The following is a 25,549-nucleotide window of genomic DNA, read 5'->3' on the forward strand; positions in this document are numbered from 1 at the left end:
AAAACCAAGGGTTAAATATTAGTTATAGTTAGGAAAGCTTAATTTATTATTTCTATACTAAGTAAACTTTAACTACACAATTATTAGAAATTCAAAAGTTATAGTTATAACGTAAAGTTATAATTTACGCCCCGGCCAAAACTTACTATAACTCACAGACCACCTTACAGAGCATTGTAAATTCTTGCCAGACCTCATGAAATATAACTCAAAACTGTACCACACTGTTATCATAAATCATGTTACTTCAGAATGGCACGAGTGATGCTATGAATGGTATCATTTAACGCAGCATAAGTGATGTAATATGAATGAGAAGGTTTGAGTTATAGTTAATGTAGTCACTGTGTACAGAGATCCTCGAGTTATAGTAAGTTTTGGCTGGGTCGTAAATTATAACTTTAAGTTTCAAGTATAACTTTGGACTTCCTGCTCTTTGTGTAGCTTAAGTTTGTTTTGTAAGAAATAATAAATGAGGTTTTCCTACCCATAACTAATCTTTAACCTTTGGTTTTTGCACCTATATGCGGAAAAATATATCAATGATTACCCTTTCCTGGCTCCTGGAAAAAAAACTCACACTTCAGCATTGCATGCATGTAAAGTTTTTTATTCCATCGGTGATGTCGGTAAAGCACAAACTCCCAACGCGTTTTGACGATCAAGTCATGTTGGTCACGGGTGGGGCTGCTTTTCAAGTTTTGGCTAAAATAAAGACTACACGTCATCTAAATAACAACACAAACAAAGGGCTCATGCATAGGAGGAACTTCAAGGGGCTGTCAGCCGGATGCTAATAGGTACATTGTATATGTACAGGTAATGGTGCATACTTAAATTGCTTGAACATGGTAATCAAAACTTTATCTGTACATATACAATGTATCTTTAATGTATCCATTAGCACTTTGTCATGGCGGACGACAGCCAGCCCCCTCCCTGAGGCTCACGGGACCCATCCTCCAGAGCTACATTTAATTTTAATTTTTTTAACGAGGAGGTAACCTGGGGACTGTGTTTATAAGAGGTTGGTGCCTCAGTGCCACTCAGGTCACAAACTGTTGGACCTGGACCTCTTGGCAGGGTCATCCCTAAACTTTTTGCCTTCCTCCAATACTCTCTCTGGCCTGTTTTTGTTGGTTTAATGACTCTGGGCACTTTACCACTGCTGACCAGTGCTAAAGTGCATATGCTCTCCCTATGTAAACTGTACATGTGATTGATGTCCATGATTGGTTCTTTGGATTTACTGTTAGTCCCTAGTAAAGTGCACTAGGAGTGCCAGGGCTTGTAGATGCCAATACTGCTGGTGGGCCTGCAGCGCTGGTTGCGCCACCCACCGAAGCAGCCGTAAGATGTGTCTGGGGTCCGCCATTGCAGACCCCGCGTGCAGTCGCGTACTGTCACGCTGGCTGGGCAAGTGCACCCACTTGCCAGCCGCCAAACCTTCCCTTAACTTCATGTTAGTCACCCCTATGGTAGGCCCGAGGGCAGGGTGCATTGTAAGTGTAAGGTAGGACAAGCCCTGATGTGTGTGGCCTGTCCTAGTAGTGAATTACAACCAAATTCGTATTTCACTATTGAAGGCTACCTGCTTCCTTTAGGCCAGAACGAGCGGCTGGAATTATTACACCCTATAATCCCAGCCGGCTCAGGGGGCACGGTAGAGAGTCGTGTTTAGTATGCCTGAACTCAGAATAATAAAATATTTCTTTTAGTAAAGTTTATTTTAATATCCTGTGTTTGCAAATGCTACTTTTAGAAAGTAAGCATTTGCTTGCTTAACCATTTCAGCCCGCCTCTGCTGGTATGTGTATCTGACTGTCTGGGATGTGTGAGTGACAGGGCTGGGGGATGACAGGTGGTGAATGCGTAGATTGCACCTTAGTGGGAGGTAGGAGTGGCTCTTGACTCGGAATCTTGCTGTGCTCTGCCACCACAATGCTGGCTCCACCCTCCTGGGGAGCGACTGATGACTCAGCCGACACCTGGCCCAGGACGGGCGAAGCCCCATCAACAAGGTACTTCTGGCTGCCCCTGTCCACACAATGGTGGCTCCACCTCCTGTGGGGCGTCTGATGCGCCTGCCCCTCACACTGAAAGCAGAAGCCGGAGTACACCCACCAGAGTACTCAAGGCCTGCGAGAACAAAAGAAATGCAGTATAAAAGAAGGAGCCCTGCTCCTTGTGAATTAGATCCTGTTTGTGCTACAGAAGGAACTCTGCCCGACGAGAAGGACCTGGAAGGACAAGGAAGAGTGCTGACTCTTGCCTGTGTCTGGTGCCTTGCTGCAGAAGGAGAGGAAAAGGAAAGACTACAAGAGACTTTTGCTTTGTGAAACTTTGTGCCAAACTCTGCTGAAGAGATCTCCAAGGGCTTGCTGCTGAACTTGCCCCCTGACCAGCGCCCCAGGACCAGTGGGCGCTACATCCTGAAGAAAGCGACTGTGTGCGCTGCTTATTGCTGCAGTACTGACAGAAGGGTCTGGGAGCGCTGGGCAAGCCTGCCACGCTCCCCGTATCCAAGGCATCGACATCCCCCCAAGCACCGTGACCGGGGCCCAAAGCAACAGCAAGAGCAACGTGAGGTCCAGCCGCCGCTGGCCCGAACACCGTGACTGCACCTGCACTGGGAGCCCGAGAGCAAAGTAAAGGAGGACCCGTCCGGTCCAAGCTCCCGGATTGACTGCGTCAAGCCACCTGCAAAGACGGACAGCTGCCTATGATAACCCCCCTCTGGTCGGTATCCTGCCCGACAGCTCAGCGGTGAGCGCACCGCTGCAACCGGCACTTGGCTGGGTACGTCCTGCACTTGGGGACCGTACTGCCACTTGCCGCCACCACACAGCCGCCGACTCCAGGGTCGGAGCGAAAGTCGAAGGAAGGACCCTGCCGCCACAGAACACCGCCCCCCCGGATGACCCGTGACCTGCCCGGCTGAGAGCCGCAGTGAACAGTGACCCCGGAAAAGCAACGCGACGTGGGACAGCTCCCCTGGAAGCCGACCGCTCCAAAAGAATCGAAAGGTACTGTGTTGTATCCTCACGGTGCGAGCGTCCTGCAACCCGAGCTCGCACCGCGCTATCTACTCCCAACACGAGCCTACCCTGAAACCGAGGCTCGCACGGCGCCCGGCCCCCGGGGCCCACGTGGAGAGCGCATTGAGGCGCTACGAGACACTGAACCTTGTCGAACCTGGGCAGAAGGCCCAACAGACTGCATATTGCTAAAAGAGAACTGTGGCAACCTGAACTCAAGTAACCTGGAACCGATATTGAAAGTTTGATAACTGTATTTACAAGCCTGCTTGAAATCTATATAAAGATATATATTTTTACGAATACAGTTTGGTGTCATTGTGTGGTGGGTTGGTTGTGATGGTGTGAGATTGCAAATGTTTAACCCTATGTGCCCCAAAGATTAGCCTAAGACTGCTTAAGCCACACTACCTAGAGGGTAAGCAGAGGTTGTCTGGAAGGTAACCCTCAGCCCTGACGAGGAAGAGAGAGCCCCTGCTTGTCGCTAGTGCTACACTGCGCCAACTAGAGCCTCCCCCTTCCTACATTGGACGCAGCGGTGAGGATTTTCGAATTTACATTTGCAGTGTCTATACCTTAACTTCTGACCATTGCACAGTGATTTCAGTCCAGTAACTTAGCCACAGACTTTTGGGATCTATGATTTGCTAGAAGAGATCCCATGTGTTTTTGAAGTCATGCCTGTGTCAGTGAAAATGGAAAAGGCACCATCCATTTCTTCTATTGACTGTGATTGGGAGAAACTAGAAAACTGTACCGGGAAACAGCTCAAGAGCTTCTGCAAAAATTTGAACATTTCCATGACCGGACTCTCCAGAAGGGAGCAGTTCCAAAAGGCGCTGAGGGCCTGGGTCAAGGCAAGGAATGCCCCTGGAAAGGATTTTGAATTTGAGGATGCAGAACAGCAGCTGGAGGGACCCCTGACTCCAGAGTGGAGGGGTGCAACCTCCCCATTGGGTAGCAGTGTTTCTGGCCGAGGTCTGTCACCAGAGGAGCTGGCGGACAGACAGGCCACCCGAGAACATGAAATGAAGTTGGCGGAGCTGAATTGCCAACTGGAGCTAGAATCTAGGAAGTTAGCCCTGGAAGAAATGAAAATGGAGCTTGCGCATGACTTAAGAATGAGGAAACTTGACTTGGAGCTCGAGGGGCTTGAGGCCAGGAGGGCTTCAGCCCAGCAACAAGAAAGGTGTGTAGCTCAGAGATTGAGCTTTGCTGAGTTGGAGGTGGAGTCCAGCTCAGATGGTGGCAGCAACATTAAGGTATCCAGTGCTGACAGCATAGTGCGCACACCTAGAGATATGGCACCTGACTTGGAGGGGGTTAACTTACATCAGGAGGTTCAAGGGCATGAGGTAGCTCCAGTAGTGCGCAGCGTCCCTGAAGGGAATAGGGTGGCTGGCGTAGGAGTTCATGGTCCTAGTGGTGGGAGGGATTCCCCCATGGTTGAGGTCCTGGTGGGGGAGTGTAAAGACCGCCCAGAAGAGTGTGGGTTGTGTGACAGAGACAGTCCGCTACTGTCTGGCCAGTCTCAGAAGGATGGTGTGGAGTATGTGTGTGAGGCGCTGGATGGTGAGGTGAAGGATAGTTTGGTTAACCCTGCTAGGGGGCTGTGTAATCCAATTGTGGGAGAGCATACTTTAAGTCCCAGTTTTCCAGAGCTATGCCAACACCTGTTTGAGAGTGAGTTCTCTGGCCCCAGGGAGCTCACATTGGAGGCAGACCTTGTGGTGGATTCCAGAGGGTCTGGAGAGGCATTGGGGTGTGATCCTGTGGGGGGTGGCTCAGGTATCTTCCAGCCCAGAGTGGTGGAAGTGGCGCAGAGTAGCCCAGCTAGGTCCTGTGGTAGTGAGAGGGGTGTGGGGCCTCACGTCCTGTCCTTGAGGGGAAGGAGTGAGAATGGGTTTTGTCCCGGTAGGGCCCAACCTCAGTCTCAGAGCCTGGATGGTTCTTTAAGGGAACACCAGGTGGGGAGCCTAGGCTGTCCGGATGAGTCACCCACTGAGGGGGATCCCCCAGTGGCTAGAGAACGTGGAGGCTCTGTAAACAGAGCTCCAGTAGTTCTGGTATCTGGCAGTACCACTCCAGTTGGGAGGGTGCAGAAGTCCAGAAGGAGGGGCGAGAGGGGGAAAGAGTCCCCAGTGGAAGAACCAGTGGGTCAGGGGCCAGGCAGCAGGGCTGCGCCCCCAGTGAATGACCATGGGGACACCACTTCTGTCCTGGGGGATCTTCCCGCACTGTCAGATGGACAGGGGTTGGGAGATCTGCGCCAGGCAGACTGTCGCACGGCACATGAGCTATGTGCCACCCTCAGGGGGGGCATGCGTGCTCCCTGGGAAGTCCTGGTGCGCCAGGCAAGTGTTCAACTGCAGGGTTGGGTCCCTGAGTTGGAGAGCCAGGTTCAGGTGTTGTCTGACCTGGAGGGGGGGCCACTGTAATCAGTGTCCTGACCCATGTCACTTCTAGGGGTACCACTCCAGTTGGGAGTGGGCAGTACTCTGGAAGGGGGTGCAGAGGGAGGAAGTCATCGCCTCTGACCCCGGTTCAACTAGAGGGTCTAGACCCTAGGTTTAAGGGCCAGGTGCAGGGTGTCCCCCCTGACCTGGTCCCCCAGTTGCAGGATAGCACCCCTGAACTGGTGGGCGAATTGTGCAGGTCAACTGCCACAGGTGCCCTGACAATTCTGGAAGGGGGTACCACTCCAGGTGGGAGGGTACAGAGCCCCAAGGAGGAAGACCGGGTGTGGGAGAGCCCACCCCAGTTTTTGGTTCAGCTGCCAGGTACAGGCCTGGAGCTGGTGGGTCAGTGCCAGGATGACATACCTGACCTGACAGGAGGGAGAGTGGACAAAGGGTGCCAAGCACCTGGGGCTACTGCCCCCCACTCTCTGAGGCCACAGAGGTTTGGGAGCCCTGAGAGGCATGAGGCCTGGGTCTCAGCCCTGACTACTGTCAGTGGCCACTGTGATTTGATGACTGTCTGTTGGGACACGCCTGGGAGCGAATTAAGACTAGGCGCTGCCAAGGTGGTGTCCACAGAGGAAGAGAAGGGTGCCCCATGGAGTAGCTGGGTGGACCCTGAGAGTATGTACAGAGGATTTAAAATAGGTTCTGATTGGCGTAGAACTGGAATGTGCCCCTGCTGTTGCGGGCCAGGTCCATGTTCTATCGCCCCAAGCAGGGAAGCCCATCACAGTGGTGATTGGTCTACCCTGCGTTTTGGCTGGAAGGGGGTTGTGTTGGACCTGGACCTCTTGGCAGGGTCATCCCTAAACTTTTTGCCTTCCTCCAATACTCTCTCTGACCTGTTTTTGTTGGTTTAATGACTCTGGGCACTTTACCACTGCTGACCAGTGCTAAAGTGCATATGCTCTCCCTATGTAAACTGTACATGTGATTGATGTCCATGATTGGTTCTTTGGATTTACTGTTAGTCCCTAGTAAAGTGCACTAGGAGTGCCAGGGCTTGTAGATGCCAATACTACTGGTGGGCCTGCAGCGCTGGTTGCGCCACCCACCGAAGCAGCCGTAAGATGTGTCTGGGGTCCGCCATTGCAGACCCCGCGCGCAGTCGCGTACTGTCACGCTGGCTGGGCAAGTGCACCCACTTGCCAGCCGCCAAACCTTCCCTTAACTTCATGTTAGTCACCCCTATGGTAGGCCCGAGGGCAGGGTGCATTGTAAGTGTAAGGTAGGACAAGCCCTGATGTGTGTGGCCTGTCCTAGTAGTGAATTACAACCAAACTCGTAATTCACTATTGAAGGCTACCTGCTTCCTTTAGGCCAGAACGAGCGGCTGGAATTATTACACCCTATAATCCCAGCCGGCTCAGGGGGCACGGTAGAGAGTCGTGTTTAGTATGCCTGAACTCAGAATAATAAAATATTTCTTTTAGTAAAGTTTATTTTAATATCCTGTGTTTGCAAATGCTACTTTTAGAAAGTAAGCATTTGCTTGCTTATCCATTTCAGCCCGCCTCTACTGGTATGTGTATCTGACTGTCTGGGATGTGTGAGTGACAGGGCTGGGGGATGACAGGTGGTGAATGCGTAGATTGCACCTTAGTGGGAGGTAGGAGTGGCTCTTGACTCGGAATCTTGCTGTGCTCTGCCACCACAATGCTGGCTCCACCCTCCTGGGGAGCGACTGATGACTCAGCCGACACCTGGCCCAGGACGGGCGAAGCCCCATCAACAAGGTACTTCTGGCTGCCCCTGTCCACACAATGGTGGCTCCACCTCCTGTGGGGCGTCTGATGCGCCTGCCCCTCACACTGAAAGCAGAAGCCGGAGTACACCCACCAGAGTACTCAAGGACTGAAAGTGGCTATGCAAAGGCCCCCCTGGCCTGCGAGAACAAAAGAAATGCAGTATAAAAGAAGGAGCCCTGCTCCTTGTGAATTAGATCCTGTTTGTGCTACAGAAGGAACTCTGCCCGACGAGAAGGACCTGGAAGGACAAGGAAGAGTGCTGACTCTTGCCTGTGTCTGGTGCCTTGCTGCAGAAGGAGAGGAAAAGGAAAGACTACAAGAGACTTTTGCTTTGTGAAACTTTGTGCCAAACTCTGCTGAAGAGATTTCCAAGGGCTTGCTGCTGAACTTGCCCCCTGACCAGCGCCCCAGGACCAGTGGGCGCTACATCCTGAAGAAAGCGACTGTGTGCGCTGCTTATCGCTGCAGTACTGACAGAAGGGTCTGGGAGCGCTGGGCAAGCCTGCCACGCTCCCCGTATCCAAGGCATCGACATCCCCCCAAGCACCGTGACCGGGGCCCAAAGCAACAGCAAGAGCAACGTGAGGTCCAGCCGCCGCTGGCCCGAACACCGTGACTGCACCTGCACTGGGAGCCCGAGAGCAAAGTAAAGGAGGACCCGTCCGGTCCAAGCTCCCGGATTGACTGCGTCAAGCCACCTGCAAAGACGGACAGCTGCCTATGATAACCCCCCTCTGGTCGGTATCCTGCCCGACAGCTCAGCGGTGAGCGCACCGCTGCAACCGGCACTTGGCTGGGTACGTCCTGCACTTGGGGACCGTACTGCCACTTGCCGCCACCACACAGCCGCCGACTCCAGGGTCGGAGCGAACGTCGAAGGAAGGACCCTGCCGCCACAGAACACCGCCGCCCCGGATGACCCGTGACCTGCCCGGCTGAGAGCCGCAGCGAACAGTGACCCCGGAAAAGCAACGCGACGTGGGACAGCTCCCCTGGAAGCCGACCGCTCCAAAAGAATCGAAAGGTACTGTGTTGTATCCTCACGGTGCGAGCGTCCTGCAACCCGAGCTCGCACCGCGCTATCTACTCCCAACAAGAGCCTACCCTGAAACCGAGGCTCGCACGGCGCCCGGCCCCCGGGGCCCACGTGGAGAGCGCATTGAGGCGCTACGAGACACTGAACCTTGTCGAACCTGGGCAGAAGGCCCAACAGACTGCATATTGCTAAAAGAGAACTGTGGCAACCTGAACTCAAGTAACCTGGAACCGATATTGAAAGTTTGATAACTGTATTTACAAGCCTGCTTGAAATCTATATAAAGATATATATTTTTACGAATACCGTTTGGTGTCATTGTGTGGTGGGTTGGTTGTGATGGTGTGAGATTGCAAATGTTTAACCCTATGTCCCCCAAAGATTAGCCTAAGACTGCTTAAGCCACACTACCTAGAGGGTAAGCAGAGGTTGTCTGGAAGGTAACCCTCAGCCCTGACGAGGAAGAGAGAGCCCCTGCTTGTCGCTAGTGCTACACTGCGCCAACTAGAGCCTCCCCCTTCCTACACAAACCATGCACACACTGCTTGGGCCTCCAGGTGGGAGCAATCTATTGTTTTTTTTTGCCAGTGGTTCTCTTTAACTGGAGATAACTTACTTGAGGGGCAACCAAACTGCACTGTGACGACGCGCTGGGGTCCTGTAGACTCTGGTGCATCTTTTGAGGGTATTTAGACAGACTATCGGAAACAGAAATATCATGGACCAAAACACTGTGTCAAGAATATCGAGGACAGAAATATCTTTAAGGTAAGTTTCTATGTCTAAGCTATATGTCATGTCATTGAAGGACAAAGTATCAACAAGAAGGTAAAAAAATTGAACTCAAAGCAATAGATTAGTTGAATTTGCAATTAATACTGCAATTAATAGGAGGCGATTAATTGCAGTATTAATCGCCTCCTTTATAGTAGGCGATTACTTGCAGTATTAATTGCGAATTCAACTAATCTATTGCTTTGAGTTCAATATTTTATCTCTTGTTGATACTTTGTCCTTCAATGACATAACATATAGCTAATGTTGTCTAGAAAAAGGCACCACGCAAAGACTAAACATTTGCTGGCCCATAAGCTATTAGAAAAGGAGCAATAAGAATGATTTGTTGTTTGGATTTTCAAGCTAAAAAAACAAATGTGGGGCTGGCAATTTGTATGTTATAAAAATTCCTGTAAAGTGTGGCCTCTACCTAGCCCAGAATGCACGATTCTGTCATGAGAAACAGCATAACGCACAGGCCCTGGGTAACCATGGTACCATATAAGCATGGGCGAATTTTGCGAATTGGCAATTCGCGAATTTGCGGATTTGCGAATTGGCAATCCGCAAAATTCGTGAATTCACTCGAATTTGCGGATTTTTTTATTTTTGCGTGTTTGCGGGTGTTCGCGAGGGGCTTTGCGTGTTCGCGGGAGTTCGCGGGGCGCTTTGCAATTTTGCGGGGTTTTGTTTTTTGCCTGCTTAATCACTGCCACCCTTTCATTTTTTATGCCCATCTGCCCTCTGTACCACTTGTTTCTGTGCCCTTCTGCCCTCTGCCCCACTCATTTTTTGTCCCCTTCTGCCCTCTGTCCCACTTTCGTGCCCTTCTGCCCTCAGCCCCACTTAGAATGGCGCCGGCAAGCTGTCAGCGCCATTCTAAAATAGCTAGAAATAGCTTCAACAGGAAGCACTAATAGATAAAGTAAAGCAGGTGCTCCAGTTGAAGGTCAAATTAAGGTCAAATTAAGTTACACAATCATTAATCACCCCAAGTTTGGGGTGATTAATGATTGTGTGACTGAATTTGAGCAGCACCTGCTTTACTTTATCTATTAGAGCTTCCTGTTGAAGCTGACTTTTGTAACTATTTTAGAATGGCTCTGGCAGCTTGCCGGCGCCATTCTAAAAGAGTTACAAAAGTCAGCTTGAACTTTTGACCCAATCCCTTCCGTTCGCGGATTTTGCGGGAAAATCGCGAATCTCGCGAATTCCTAATTTACCAAAAATCCGCGAAATCCGCGAGCGGAACGGATTTTCCACCCATGCTTAGTACCATATGCTAGACACTGATGAGTTAACCTATGACATCAGACATAAACGTTTTAAGGGATAGAGCATTGACACTGAGGTCTGTTTAGCAGAATTATGTTCATCTTCAGAGTCGAAAACCCAGAAGCATCAGTCCAAAAACCTGGGGTGATCATGCAAAAAGATACATTTCCTTACATCACTGTGCAATCAATTAGCTGCTTCACCACTCCTGAAGAGTAAATGTCCATCAGCCTTCTCATCTCCACCCTCCCAGCTTCATCCTGTAGTATTTTGCCCCACCACTCCTTCACAATCCTTTATATCTGTGGGTATCTACCAGGCCAGAGTGCATCCTTGCTCCTCTCTGCCCTTCTCATCATAGAGTCTAGAACATGTATTCTATTTCCAGCTCTTCTGACGGTTTCGTAAACCAGTGATATATACAAAACTCTGTCATCAGTCCGATCAGTTGTGTCATAATAACAAGGTTGAGTCGCAGTACGTACAACATTTATGTAGCCTATTCATGAGATTTTTGTTTGAAATTGTCTCTTAGTGGATTCTCCCTGTGAAAGTTGTTCTTACCAGGGTCTTACCTTTCAACCTTTCACAAAATTAAAATATCTACATGGTTTGTATTCCATGCTGTAAAGGTCTAAGGCCTACTTTTGTGAAATCTTTCGAAGAGTGATTGTGTTCCTTGAACTTGTCTGGGAATCTCACAGAGGGGTTTGTTATTATTGCCCATGTTCAAGAGTTTTCTGTCTAGTCTTAGTTGTGTGCCACATCCGCCACTCACTGTTTGGTTTCTAAGTTTGAAACTATTAAATGTGTATAAGCTGATAATACTGGTTGTATTTTTATGTATGGATTATGATTTAAATTTTTCATTGCCATAGAGTATATATCGTACCAAAAATTGTATGATTTTTTAATGTATTTATTAAACTTGACATTTTAATTTTAGTTTGCTTTTGCTGTCATTTCATACTGGTTGTTTTCCAAATCGTTGATGCCTAGGAGTTTTTCACATACATTTTGGATTATCGCAGTGCAAGTTGTCAAATAGGGGTTGTTCTTGTGGCTTTTCCCGTACCCATGTAGATGAGACTTTTGTCTAGCACAAATGAGCCCAGACTGGAAATGAAGGAGATGTGGACAAAAGGACTGATATCTTGCATATTCTATGGGAATACCAAAACCGTACGCACTATTGGTCCTGGATATCGACGACCATGAGAGCATCATGTTGACAGAAATTTATGCCAGTGCCGCTCCTAACCATTGGTGGTGATGTGGTTGTTTGAGGTCAAGGAATGGGTTGATCAGTATGTCATTGTCTGTAGGTTCTTGCATAGGTGGACAAATCTTGTCATAGGTCTCATGGAGTGCTCTGTCCTTGGAGTTGCTCTGATGGTCTATATGCTTGGAATGACATTAATGACAAATGGGACCAACTGGCTTGCTAAAAAGTCTATAAAATAAACCCATAGACAATAATCAATATTATAAGCCTATGATTTGTGAACGGATGGCATTAGTTTCAGAAATATTCCCTTTTAAAATGCTTATTAAAATCAAGTTAAACGGCACAGGTGGTATTTCCTTGCACATGAACGAGGCAAAAGAACAAGAAGGTGGAAGGCAACTGATGTGAGCATAATCAGAAGTGACTTGGAGTTAGCTGTAGTTTGCCAGCAGAGTGGACTGCAAAGATTAGCAAGCCTCTCTTTTCACTGTCTTCTCTGAATACATCTGGAGAATGTAGCGTCACCTTTTGCTCCAAATGAAGAAACAACACACCTCCCACTGAAAAGTGAAATAGACTAACTATTATCAAGTAACCTCAGTGCTCAGAAAGCCCTCAGACCTACTTCAACAATCTGTTGCTTTCTTGGCTCTGGGTAAATGGTTTGGCGCAGGATCAGTGTCATTCACTGCCAAATAGTTAGCCTACTTGGCAGTAGCTCTACTCTCCAAGCATTATTTCATATGTTGGCACATTGTGCAGTGTTGCTGTAGACTTAAGTGTGGAGAATGATGTTGGATGCAGTTACACATATACATGATCCAGAGAAGCAGAAGGTTCAGTATCTGGGAATGTAGAAGATCTGGAGACATGATGTTGCCAGGGAATATCAAAACATCAGACACTTGAGGCATGGCCATAGAGTGTGACAGGAGGAACCCATGGAGACATGACCACCGAGTGTGAGAGCTGGAAAAACATGCAGGAGTCCATAGCATATAACTGCAGGGGAAACCTGCACCATGGTCATAGAGTAGACACTTGGCATATGACCTTAATTTGTTAGAGCCAGAAACACTTGGGGCAACCCATAGACTAGGACTGCAAGAGGCATTTGTAGCATTGTCATAGAGTATGAAAACAGTAGACACTTGGAAAATGCCTATAGGGTTTGACAGTAGGAGAAACGGATGGCTAAACACATATCGCAACAGCAGGAGACACTTAGGGCACAATCAGACAGTCTAAGAGCATGAGACACTTGTTCTAAAAAAGCGAATGGAAGCATGATGAGAGAATACCTGGCAGAAGACACTTGTGGAACCACCAATGACTGAAAGCTGGTGCCACTTATGTCATAACATGGACTTTAGGGCTGGAACCACTGGGCCAGGATTCTGAATAAGAGGGTTGCTAGAATAAGAATGGAGATTAGACTACCCAGTTATGATGCAGCAGGAAGAATCTGAGCGAGTCCCACCTGAATGCTAATACATGTCAACTGCTATGTCTATGAATTACACCTGATCTGACTTTGAAAAGATATGACTGAAGACAAGTCTAAATAGATGTGATGTGGTACGAAGCAAGATGGATGGCAGCTGAGGTAGAATGTAAACACATGTCACTGAATATGAATTTTATTTTTTTCTAGATTGTATTGTTTAATATCTCTCCTTTATTATTTCACTCGAATTTTGATTCTTTCAAATTACATCCCCCAAATGTTGTGCACAATGTTACATATCCAACTCACAACGAAAAATGACATTAAAAATAATTTTCCAATAACCTGGTGGTAATGGTAAGAATTGAAAGGGAAGATCCCCGGGTTGCCTGGTTCCCAGCAGCGTGTGCTGTGCACTTCTGCTTGCAGGACTTATGGTGCTTACTGAAGAGAAGCAGCTAGAATGTCTTAGCCTTCAGAAACTGCCCTTAGTGTCATGCACTGCAGAGTCTTGGCTAGAGACACAAGTCGTTTGGCGACGTAGGCACAACTTGAAACACTTTCTTTTACAGTATTCTCAGCTCTCTAATGCAAGAGGTGACATTCAATTTCCTTTCAGAGCATACATGAAATAATATGAGAATAATGGTTGCCAAATCGATTATTATGATACTAAAAATGTTGTTTTTTGAAATTGGTATCTCCATTGATCTTGCTTTTATTTTTCCCATTCAATGTTTTTTAATGTTCCTATTGACCTTTTTTGTAGGATTTGCTCCAGTTGCAATGGCGAAAAAGGTCTTAAGTACCCTGGAGATTGTGCTGATCGTGCTGTTTGTGCTGATGACATGCGTGACTATCGGCCTCATTACAGTCATTTTTGTCAACCTGAATGAAACAAATCAAGACAAGATAGGCAAGTTCTTGCATTTGATTATGTTCAACCGAATATGCAAAGTATAATGATTATATAAAGGATAAAGTACCTCCTACTGAACATTATAAGGATATTGCAAGTCTCAGAGGAGTTCCATAGCCATATGGAGGAACAAGTCAAAAGGCTGAGTTTCTTCTTAATGTTATGGAACGCCAAGGTGACTTGCAACATCCTAATTATGTACACCATTGGGTATTTTAATCACATATAATGCATGGTCACACCATCACCTTTCACACAAACCTTTTAAAACCTTGGTGTATAGCTCTTTCATTTGAGTGAGCATGCTTACAAACAGAATAAAAATTAAGCCTCTAGTGCAAAATTAAACACATCAAAAGTTATTTGTGGCAAACAAATAGTAGAAACAGTTCAATTGAGGTCAGTTTTTTATTAAAAAACATGCACTAGCTCAGAATGAGTAGAAACATTCAGAAAGATTCTAGATTTTTTCTATCTAAGGAGTGCAAAAAATAAACATATTTTCTCTTCTTGTAATCTAAAAAATAGAACAGAAGAAAGAAAAGCAACCCTTCCTTCTTTGTTGCCAAACAGTGGCTTCAATTATGCTCTGTATTTGAATTTGAATTTGAATTTGAATTTGAAGATAAAAAAAAGGACGATGTAAATTCATATAGGCCAATTAGCCGTTTGAATTCCGATTATAAAATATTTATGAAAATATGGGCAGAAAGATTTGTCCTGGCAGCTCAGGAAGTAATCCATTATGACCAGACCGGGTTTATTGCAGGACGTTATATGGCCACTAATACGGAATACCTAATTCAGGCATTGGACTATCTGAACACCAATTCACTGCCAGCTTGTATTTTAATGGTCGATGCCGAAAAGGCATTCGACTTGGTAAATTGGGACGCCCTATTTTATTCCCTTGGTCAATTTGGATTCCCGGCTCAGATAATTAAGATGTTACATAATATATATTCTGGAGCCGCTGCTCAGGTAATAATTAATGCACAACAGGCCGGCAGGATCAATGTAGCCAGGGGCACTAGGCAGGGCTGCCCTTTATCTCCCCTGCTTTTTACTTTTTTTATTGAGCCCTTGGTGGCAAGGATTAGGGATAATGCAGCTATCACGCCCCCCATCGTCGGCATGTCTAAACTAAAACTTTTTGCTGACGAGATTATTCTTTATCTTGCTCCTGAAAAGGAGGTGGTTGAGAACTTATTGAAAGAGTTTAAAGCCTATGAAAAGATTGGGGGATATAAGATAAATGCTAAAAAAAACTGAAGTTCTTGCTTTAAATACAGATACAGGATTTCTCCCTAATTTCTTGCAAGCCCAAGCTGCAAAAAGAGACCCAATAAGATTTCTGGGTATTTTTGTAACTGCAGAATATGATATGCTTTTAGAACTAAATTACGTGAGAATGAAAAACAAAATCAAGCATATGCTAGATAAATGGCTCTTGCTACCTCTGACAGTGATTGGTAGGGTGTCAATGGTTAAAATGTCAGTTCTGCCTCTACTTATATTTTTGTTTACTAATGTACCGTTAAAAATTAATTTGTCTTTCTTTAAAGAATTAGAAACAATGTTAAGAGGATTTATTTGGGGTAATAAAACTCCTAGAGTTAAACTCCCGGTGGTGCAACTCACAATAGATCAAGGAGGGTTAGCGTTACCCCACCTAAAAACATACTACGAAGCTGCATTCTTTGATATAGTGGCAGGTCTTTTGAGGGTGTATCAGACAAGAGACAATTTTTTTTTGGAGAAGATGGTTCAAGAAGCAGGCTCTCAAATCCCAATTTTTTTAAAGACCGCAAAACTCCCCAAAAAATCGAGGTATAAGACGCTGAAAGAATATACTACGCGCTTATTGCTGCTTTTTAAAAAACATGGTTCTGATGGTTCCCAATATCTAAGCTTGTTTGAATGTAGTAAAATAGGACTTCCGTTAAGTTTCTCGAAGATTAAAAAATGGGAATTGTGTGGGTTTCGGGAATTGAGAGACTTGCTAGTCCAAAACAGGGTTATTAGTTGGCAAGAGGTGATAACTAGATCCAACATTTTAAGGCGACTGTCCTTTTTTGAATATCTTCAGATCACTCATTTTATTAAAAAGGAAGGAAGTGGTTTGTTGAATACCCCTAATAATTTACTAAATAACCTTTATGGTAGGAAGAGCAGCGGGATAGGGCAGTGGTATAAGTTGCTCCATTGCTCTGGACAATCCCCACACATTGTTAAACATCTGAATAAAGTAAGTCTCTCGACCCAGTGCTTTTTTTCCTTCAAAGATTGGGAGGCTCTCTGTTTACTGGGAAACAAATCCTTGCGTGCTGCCAACTATAAGAGGATGGCCTTTCTGTCTCGTTGGCTAGGCTATTATACGCCAGAGGCTATGGAAAAAATGTTTCCTGGAACAGAAAATAAGTGTTTTAGATGCTTAGCACATGGCCAGGGGGGATGGTATCATATTTTTTTTGCCTGCCCGATGTTGGAGTCCTTCTGGAAAGAGATATTTGCGCAAATTGAATTGGCCATTGGAAAACCATTTCCGCCTACGGTAGAAGTAGCCTTGTTTGGCATAAGCAAGGATAGAAGCAATATCAACAAATCGGAGGAGGTATTTATATTTATATCATGTGCGATTGCTCGCTCTTTAATATTACAAAACTGGAAATCAAGGGAAATTCCATCACTTATAAAATGGTTTAATAAGATGAGGAGAACCTGTCTTTTTGAAAAAGCATATGCGGGCAGAGTAGGTTCTATTAAGAGATTTGAAAGGAATTGGAAATATTTTGGGGATTTGGAACAACTGAAGGAGGGATGAGCAGCAAAAGAAGGATAAAGATAAAGAAAGGGTTAATACAATTAAAAGCACTAGCACTTCTTTTGGATATCGCTGTATCATAGTTTTTTACACATGCAGTAGCACTTTATTGTAGGTTTTTGCACTTTTTTGCAACAACACTTTATAAATTGCGGATTTTGCACAGACCCTTCTAGATTAAATCGTTATTTATATTCCTTTTTTGCTGTGCCCGATGAATCTCTTCCCCTTTTCCTAATTCTCATGTCTGATATATATATGTATATAGATGTCTTTCTTCTTTACTTATTTATTTAAAACGGTAAAGATGCATTGTACCATTGATTATCCATTGCTATGTTCAATAAAAAATAAAAAAAAAAAAAAATAAAAGAATTTGAATTTGAATTTTGAGCTATTTGTAGAGCGCACATTCACTGGGCAGTTTCTTGGCGATGTAGGATTTCAAACTGTGGAGAAAGAAGGGAACTATGGGCTGAAGGCTTGCTGAAACAGAAAAGTCTTGAGGGCTGATCTGCCTTTCACCTCGGCGCTGGCAGCAGGCATTGTGACATCAGAACTCAACTATAACAAGCTGATTATAAAGAAATTTGTGGCTGCAGTTTATACATGGTTTACAGAATACCATGTGTTATAAGAAAATTAGATACTGGTGTTTATACAGGGATTACAGAATCCCATGTTTATACTGTGATTATGCCGTATTAAATAGCTTTCCTTACCCAGTGCTTTCTCACTAACAATCACTTACAATAAGCATTCTAGAATGTTCCTTTGCTTGATGATGTCCACTCAGGCTTTGAGACATTTTGTGATGTCTTTACTTAATGGCCCCTTTAAAAGTTAACGTTAAGATTCTTTGAGATGTTGGCTTTAATGCAAAAAAAAAAACAAATGATGGACAGAATGCTGAATAATGCAAACATTCACCCCCAGTCACAAAGATCTGGGTTTAATCCTTCGTTTTTTTGCTCACCATGCCACCCCAGTTTTGACCCAGCCATATGCAAATCAGTCTTGACCCTGTTCCTCATGGGAACAGTCCAGCCCGAACTACCCAGCCAGGTCTTCCCTGGACTGGAAACAAGCATCCTGGGACCGGTTTTGGGGCTTCACCCCTCTTCAGCCATGCTAGATTGACTCCAGTGGCGCAGTGAGCATTGGATTCCCATCTGGGCATACCCTTCCCACTTAGGGCGACATGGCTTCCTAGCTAACCTGTAAAATGACCTGAACTACTACACTAGCTACAAAAGAATATGCTGGGTATGCACGGAAGAGATCCAGGGCCACTATAACCTAATGCATAAAATAAAACAGAAAACCCTGTGGATATAATGAAAACGACAGCAGCTGCCTATTCTTTCAGATCATGAGCGATAATGTAACATGAGTTGTTGCTCCTGCTCCCACACTAGGGATATTGTCTTAGGTAGTACTATTTGAGCAATAAATGCCACCTTGTGGATACAAGACTGTGATGCTTGGTCTTCAATAAATAAGCACACCATGTCTCATTGTTGGTTCCTTGTTTTTGATGGTCAGGACTGAGCCCGGATAGCTGTCTCTCATCCTTAAGCTGCCTTTGAGTATCGCTCCTCTTGTTTAGTGGTGCTCTGGTATGGCATCTCAAGACTGTACCGCTGGCCACAGGGGACTCTGTATCTATATAGGCATCTGCATGTGGTAATTCATTATTGTCCCAATGACAGAATAATGTGCTATTGAATGACTGAAAAGCACTTGTAACGCGCTCTGTCGCTCCCATCAGAGCATCCTGGTTTTAGAGTTGCAGCTGCTAAAACTCAAGAAAGGAAGAAGAGGCAAGGAGAGCCGTCATTGAATAGGGGAGTAGCAGAGTGCATTCGGGCCTGGTAGTGTCAGGCCTTCAGTATCTTTTTTCAGAGGGCTTCCGGTTCTGTAAAACACAAGTAGCTAGGCAATAGATTTCACTCCTTGGATCCTACTACTGAAAAGGATTTACCACCACCGTTTTTTTATCTGAATGGACGGGGCTTGAGGAGATTAGCATGGGAGGATCTAAGGGACCTGAGGGGAGTATAATGTTTGAATATAGTGTTGAGATAGTTGGGTCCTGTAGCTTTAAAGCTATTGCAAAAGGTTTGGATACAGTCAAGGGAGTGTGGTTCAAGTGTGGGCCTGAGACCAACAGTTATGAATAAAAACCTAAAATAAGCAGTATTGCTGTCCTGCACTCAGCATAGCAGCTGTTAGAAATTGGGTTACTTGTTGACAGGGGAATGAGTCCTGGTCAAGCAGCAACTGCATTCCTAGTCGGGCAAGGTACAAGTAAACACCAAATTAACCTGTGCTCAACTGCCAGGTAGCTTGGCACAAAGCAGCCAAGCTTAACTTAGAGGCAATGTATAAAATATTTGTCCAACACTCGAAACAATAAAAGAGTGAAAACATCACTCAAAAAAATCCCACACCGGGCTTGAAAAATATATCTGAATTTAATAAATAAAACAAGCCCAAAATGACAAGAATCCAATCAGTAGAACTGGAGTTATGAATTTTTAAAGAATTAAGTGGAAAATAGCAAATAAAGTACTAAGCGCAAGCAGCAGCTATCTGGTCACGATGGACCGGGTCAAAGTCAAAAACTTCAATGTGACAGTTTGGAATGCAGGTCGAGTACAGTCCCAGACCAGTCCCACTGAAGTTTTACCTTTTCACCTTTTGTGGCAAGAGTCCTAACCGCATTGGAGAGGGTCGCAGGGAGCTAGGAGACTGTTGCAGGCAGTGGACGGCTTGGCACGAAGAGCAGGCCAGGCACTGTGGATGGACATGCTGGTGCTGCGCATTCATAGGTTTCCACAGTAGATCAATGCTTGCTGTATAAAGATATGGGCTAGCAGTGGCTTGCGCTGAATTTTGGTGCGAACGGCACTGTCTGGTTGTGAATGGCCCCGTTTGTGGTTATAAAGAGCTCAAAACCTTGATTTTAAGAGCCCGTGAGCCACACAAAGGGTATAGGACTTGAAGGGCTACTCGGGGGTCAGAAACACGCTGCAGCTGGGTTCAGGAGTGGGTTGGGAGCCTTTATTGTCCCTGAGGCTCAGATCAGGAGGCCAGCAGACTAACCTTTGGAATCACTCTGGGGTCCTAGGTTCAAGATGAATTGCAGGTCCAGTTCTTCCCCAGGCAAGAGGGCAGCAGGTCAGCACAGAAGGGCAGCAGTTCAACAGTCTGGCAGGCTTTGTAGTGGTACAGTAGTCCTGCTTCCTGGTAGTGTGTACACAGGTCCAGAAGTGTACTGAAGAGTTGGTGTCTGAGGTCTTTCTTTCATACCCTGATGGCCTGTTTCTGGAAAGTGGGAGACGCTTCTAGAGACTTGCTTTAAAGTGCATGGAATTTCCTGTCTCCCCTGCCCTGGCTCCAATCTGGTTGAAGTGACAATGCAGGGTTGGTAGGCCCTTTCTGTGAAGGCAAAGCACAGGATATTCAGGTGTAAGTGGGCTGTGCTCAGCTCTTCCCCATTCTGCTAGCGATGGGCCACCCAGGCATATCTAATCCCTTTATTGTGTGGCAAAGTCCGACGGTCAGTTACATCCGGTCATGTGACCAAGGCCAAAAGGGCTAAGGGCAGAAAAATGGCAAAGTGCTATTTTTAAAGCTGTGATCAAAAACCCAGATTCACCACAAAATAGAGCTTTCCACTCCAGTTCCAAAGACACTAAACATGTACTGGTTATCTCTTCCCATTTGGAAATTACATTTATAAAATCCAAAAAGACAACTCCAATGTTATTCTATGGGAGAGCAGGCCTTGCAGTAGTAAAAAATAAATTTACGAGTTTTTCACTACCAAAACTTGAAAGTACATGTCCTTATTTTTAAATACATTGCACTCTTCCTTCTAGGCTGTCCAGGGCCTACCCTAGGGCTGACTTATATGTATTAAAAAGGAAGGTTGGCTCCTGGCAAAAGTGTTACTTGCCAAGTCGAAATGGCAGGTTAAAACTGCATTCAGGCTGCAATGGGAGGACTGGGACATGTTTTACAGACCCACCTAAGTAGGTGGCACAATAGGTGCTCCAGGCCCACTGGTAGCATTTAATTTACATGCCCTGGGTATGTGGTATGCCCTTCTACAATGAACGTAAAAGTAAATTAAATATGGCAATTAGGTATAACCCAATTTAACCATGTTTTGGGGGTGGGAGCGCAAGCCCTTTAGCCCTGGTTAGACGGTGTAAAGTGCACAGAGTCCTAAGTACTGCAATAATAGGTTCAGCAAGGTGGAGGAGGAGAGGCAAAACGTTTGGCGGGAAGACCACCCTATGGCTGACAGGTCTAACAGCAACAACTGATGTTTTGACTCAATGATGATGCTGTCCCAGTTAATTGGACTGTATGAATAAGACTGTAAATTAATTATGTTCTGAGTGAAAAACCTCATATATTCCTCCCTACCTTAACACATAAGCACCATATCCAAAAATGTATTTCGCACCGTCTAAGTTAATATCATCCAAAGCATTCATTAATAATTTTAATGGGAAGGTTGGAGTTTTCTAAATTTAGTTGAGACCATTCCTCATCCATACTATATTCCGTTTTATGTATTGTGTGAGCATTTGCACCATTTTCAGAAATTAATTTGAGAATACTAATGTTTAGCCTCCAATTCCAAATTCCTTCACATTTATATAAAGTTTTTATTTTTTTATATTGTGCTTTTTTATTAGTAAACACTTTATAAATATTTTATTATTATTTAATTTTCTAAACACTCACATACTTCCTTATACGATTTTGGGGGACTACCAGGGGTCCCTGGACCACAGGCCCAGAACTACTGACCTACAGAAAATATTTTGCATGCGAGCAAATCCTTGGGCAGCTGTTGTCACCATTGAACCTCTCCAGTGTGTGTAACAAAGTTTGTTCTGTTGCTACCCTTGATGTAGTTGATGACAGTTTCTGTGTGTGTGCATGTAAATGAATATTGTGCTGCTGCTGCCACACTGTACCTAGTTGTGTGTGCTAATGAAGCTTGAGAGACACCTTAAAAATATACAAAGTGTTACATTCTCTACTTTTTCAGTTATTGCTAATTTTAACCTACTTTTGCTGCCACATGCCCCTCTGATTTTTTCTTGAACCATGCTCAATGTATCAGTTAATAGATGTGTTGTACTGTTTTCTGGTATCTTGAAGTGACTTTGATTGATAAATGTACTTTCACACAGACACACACACACACACACACACCCACACACACACACACACACACACACACATCCAGTAAGACAATATGCTCAAGGTCCCACTCAGCTGCCATAAACCTACTCACTCACTGATGACCGACTCAAAACATTCCCTTCACTCAATACAACAAAATCTGACTTCAAATCTCACTCACTTATTCACTCACTCACAATCCATTCAGTTTCAATTACACCATGACCTCACTTAAACTAAATAAGCCAAAGTACATAGCCACCCACCTCACTTTTATCTACATACCAAATCACTCTCTCTCTCACTCACAGACAGCCTGCTCATTCATGGACCCATTCAGTCTCATACGTACAATATACCCTTTCCAATTTATTAAGTCAACAAGCATAACCAACCACCTCACATCAATGTACCTACCGAACCATACACTCACACACTCACCTGATCCATGGGCAACCTATTCGTCAACCCACCTAATCAGTCTTTTGCGCATAATACCACTCACTCAAACTCATTGAGACAACCCACATAGCCACCCACCTCTCTTTCATCCACACACTCTCACTCACTCAATCACTGTCACCCACCCCAACTACTGGAGCAGTTTCATTCATATGTTAGATTTGCCTGTGTGGGAGGAAAACCGTACTCCAAAATTTGGACAACCCAAAATTGCACTTCATCAGGTTCTCCCACAGGTTAAATTGCACGTTAAGCCACCCTTAATTATCAATTAGCAGAGTAAAACAGTTCAAATAAGTAATTGGCCCAATCAAAAATTAGAGTAATAAAATATTAAAGGGTTTCATTACAAAATTTAAAAAAAACAATACAGAAATAATGCCATAAAGGCTATCACATGCAGAGTTATATAAAGTATGCAAAATCAGAATTTCTCTAACTCCCAAATGAGCAGTGAAATAAAAAATGAATCGGATTGGATTCCTAAAATAATAGAAAAATCTTCTGGCTCTCCCCCAAAATCCAGAGGTTCTTATACATAATTCTTGTATAACAAATTAATAAGACTGAAAATTAATTATGTTCTGAGTGAAAAAGCTCATATATTCCTCCCTACCTTAACATATAAGCACCATCCCATTCCCATAAACGTATTTCACACCCTCTATGTTAATACCATCTAATGATTTCCTAGCTAATATACATTTAAACAATGGAACTTACAGTGAATGAATGGACTAGTATTCACAGCAGAAAGCAGGAGAATAGACCTTGATAATGTTTCAAATCACAGGGAACAGGAGAAAGTTAATTGAAAACAATGTAATCACAACAATGGATTTAAACCAATCCACGTCAGTCTGTCTGTACTCTATGGAGCCTTTGGGAAGAAGTTGCACATTGGGGGCGAGGAGGACAGGAGTGAGTGAGAGAGATAGCATCCATCTTGTCCAAGATGGCGTTTAACAGAAAATGTGGCATATTCATAACACATTAATAAACACACTTCTAATAATCATATAAAATGTGTTTAGACTCCAGTCATATGATTTCAGCCTACATATGCAGAATCGAATGTGAAAAGTCATATTAATTGTCGCACAAAATATAAACCCCGAAAAACAATAAATAGTCTCCTAGGTAATACTGTAAATGTTTTTTCTTAATAAAAACTTGTGAAATAAAAAAAACCGCAGAGTCACATCTTGCTTCAAAACCCTTTGCACCGCCAACAATGCAGTTTGCCAGCCAGCTCCCTGTCTCCAACTGACATTCAGTGGAACCTTACTTCCATGGAGACTGTGAACATTCCTGACATGAGCTGCACACATGTACTTGAAGGGGCTGTGCAACAAGTAACCACAACACAAATACGCATCCTCCATCAGCTTTTAGGAGGCGACAGCTGGTCTGGGCAACGTCTTGATTTGCATGAAGGCCTGTCTGACTGTGGGTGTTTTTGTTTTGTTTTCTATGTTACTTAAGTAAACACACTTTGTTTCTGCTTGTTTGCAGTAGTTACAGATGTTCCGGCAACACCCCCGAAGCCCACCACACCATCGAAGCCCACACCATCGAAGCCCACCACACCATCGAAGCCCACCACACCATCGAAGCCCACCACATCGAAGCCCACCACACCATCGAAGCCCACCACACCATCATCAACAATTTCCGATGCCACGCACTTCCTGATTGGTGTAGGCCGCGCTGACTGCACGGGCCCCTTGGCAGACATCCCCTTGGTACGCCTGAAACAACCCTGGTTTATTGGCTCTCTCTACTTTCTGCTTTTGTCTGTGCAAACCTTTTACGTTTTACGAGCTTTGCCATAATCTCACAGCCACGCGCATGATTACAGGAGATGCCGGCGGGCTCTGTCATAAACAGATGCGAGCCAACTGAAACTGCTAAATAATTCATCGGAGGCAAGGGAAGCACTCTCCTTCTCTGGAGGGCATGTGTCCGCACATATCATTTTTATATCCTATAATACCTTATTTACCATTCGCCCTCCGTCTACAAAATGCTATAAACGTCGTTACATTTTGGAAAACATCTAACAAAGCTTGGCAGACGAGCTGCGCCACTAAACGAGCAGAGCTCGCGGGCACTAATGGGTTTATAAGAACCGTCGAGCATGTTGCTTTTATGGAGCCGTCACCGGTTCATTAGCGGCGCGGCAAGCGGCCAGAAACACAATCTCCTGGCCGAGGAGCTGGACAGGTATTTATCTTTACCCATGTGAGGCCACCTCAAACTCAATGACTGCGGCTGACCCAAACGCTCATAAAGGCCATCCATTCGTCACTGGCTCGGGGTCTGGGATATCCCCATCTCAGCGTTTAACTTCTAAAAAACATAAGTGCCAGGGGCCTTATTTATGAAGGCCTTGCGCCGCCGGTGCGTCACTTTTTCCCATGTTAAAAGTGACGCACCGGCGGCGCAAGGCCTTCATAAATAAGGCCCTAGGGCTCTTGTCAGGAGGCCGCTGCAGCTAGCACCAGACATTGCCCCTGTCTGCCCTGCCATTGATAGTAATGACACAACTACTAACAATCACACTCCTACAGGTGTGACAATTTGGACTATTATTCATTCAATGTAGATTGAAAATTACTATTACTTGCTTGCCAAGCCAATCTTATAGCTTTAGGGGCCTGGAATAGTATTCCAGGCCCCTAAAGCTATAAGATTGGCTTGGCAAGCAAGTAATAGTAATTTTCAATCTACATTGAATGAATAATTAACTTCTGTTGTGATCATTTCTAAGTTAGCCAGACAGCGCCACCATGCGGCAGACTATCACAAGCACTGGTGTTGACAATTAAGTGCTGGTGCCCAGCACTGGAAACCACCGGCTCCAATTAGGTACTTCCCTTCTCCATCTGATTATGGGGGATAACACTGATACGGTGGATAACAAATGTATTCATACATTCATTGATTCTATATGGATAGCCAACATAGACCCAAGATGAATAACAACGTTTTTTCATGAAATGGCCCCATAGGCTGGAATATCATCTACAAGAGAAGCCCTTCCACCCTCCCTACTAAGCAAGCTTTGGTGAAGCTCAGGGCTTTAAGTGGGCCGGGTCTCACCAGTGCTTAGCACAGGC

The 25,549-nt window shown here is 45.1% G+C and overlaps 1 protein-coding gene across 2 annotated transcripts in view; it reads left to right on the forward strand.

Annotated features, from left to right (window-relative positions):
* Positions 1 to 25,549, forward strand: part of LOC147711182 (neutral ceramidase-like) — a 379,859-nt gene that overhangs the window by 83,440 nt on the left and 270,870 nt on the right. The window contains exons 2-4 of one of the 2 annotated variants that reach the window (XM_086921970.1): positions 13,781 to 13,927; positions 23,943 to 24,017; positions 24,051 to 24,172. In XM_086921970.1, the coding sequence (XP_086778096.1) occupies positions 13,798 to 13,927; positions 23,943 to 24,017; positions 24,051 to 24,172 (327 nt within the window). In that variant the 5' untranslated portion in view covers positions 13,781 to 13,797. Of the gene's footprint in view, positions 1 to 13,780; positions 13,928 to 23,942; positions 24,173 to 25,549 lie in introns of both variants that reach the window. The other variant, XM_086921969.1, reaches the window with a different exon arrangement.

This window comes from Lissotriton vulgaris, chromosome 5 (genome assembly GCF_964263255.1).
Source record: "Lissotriton vulgaris chromosome 5, aLisVul1.2, whole genome shotgun sequence".
NCBI lineage: Eukaryota > Metazoa > Chordata > Amphibia > Caudata > Salamandridae > Lissotriton > Lissotriton vulgaris.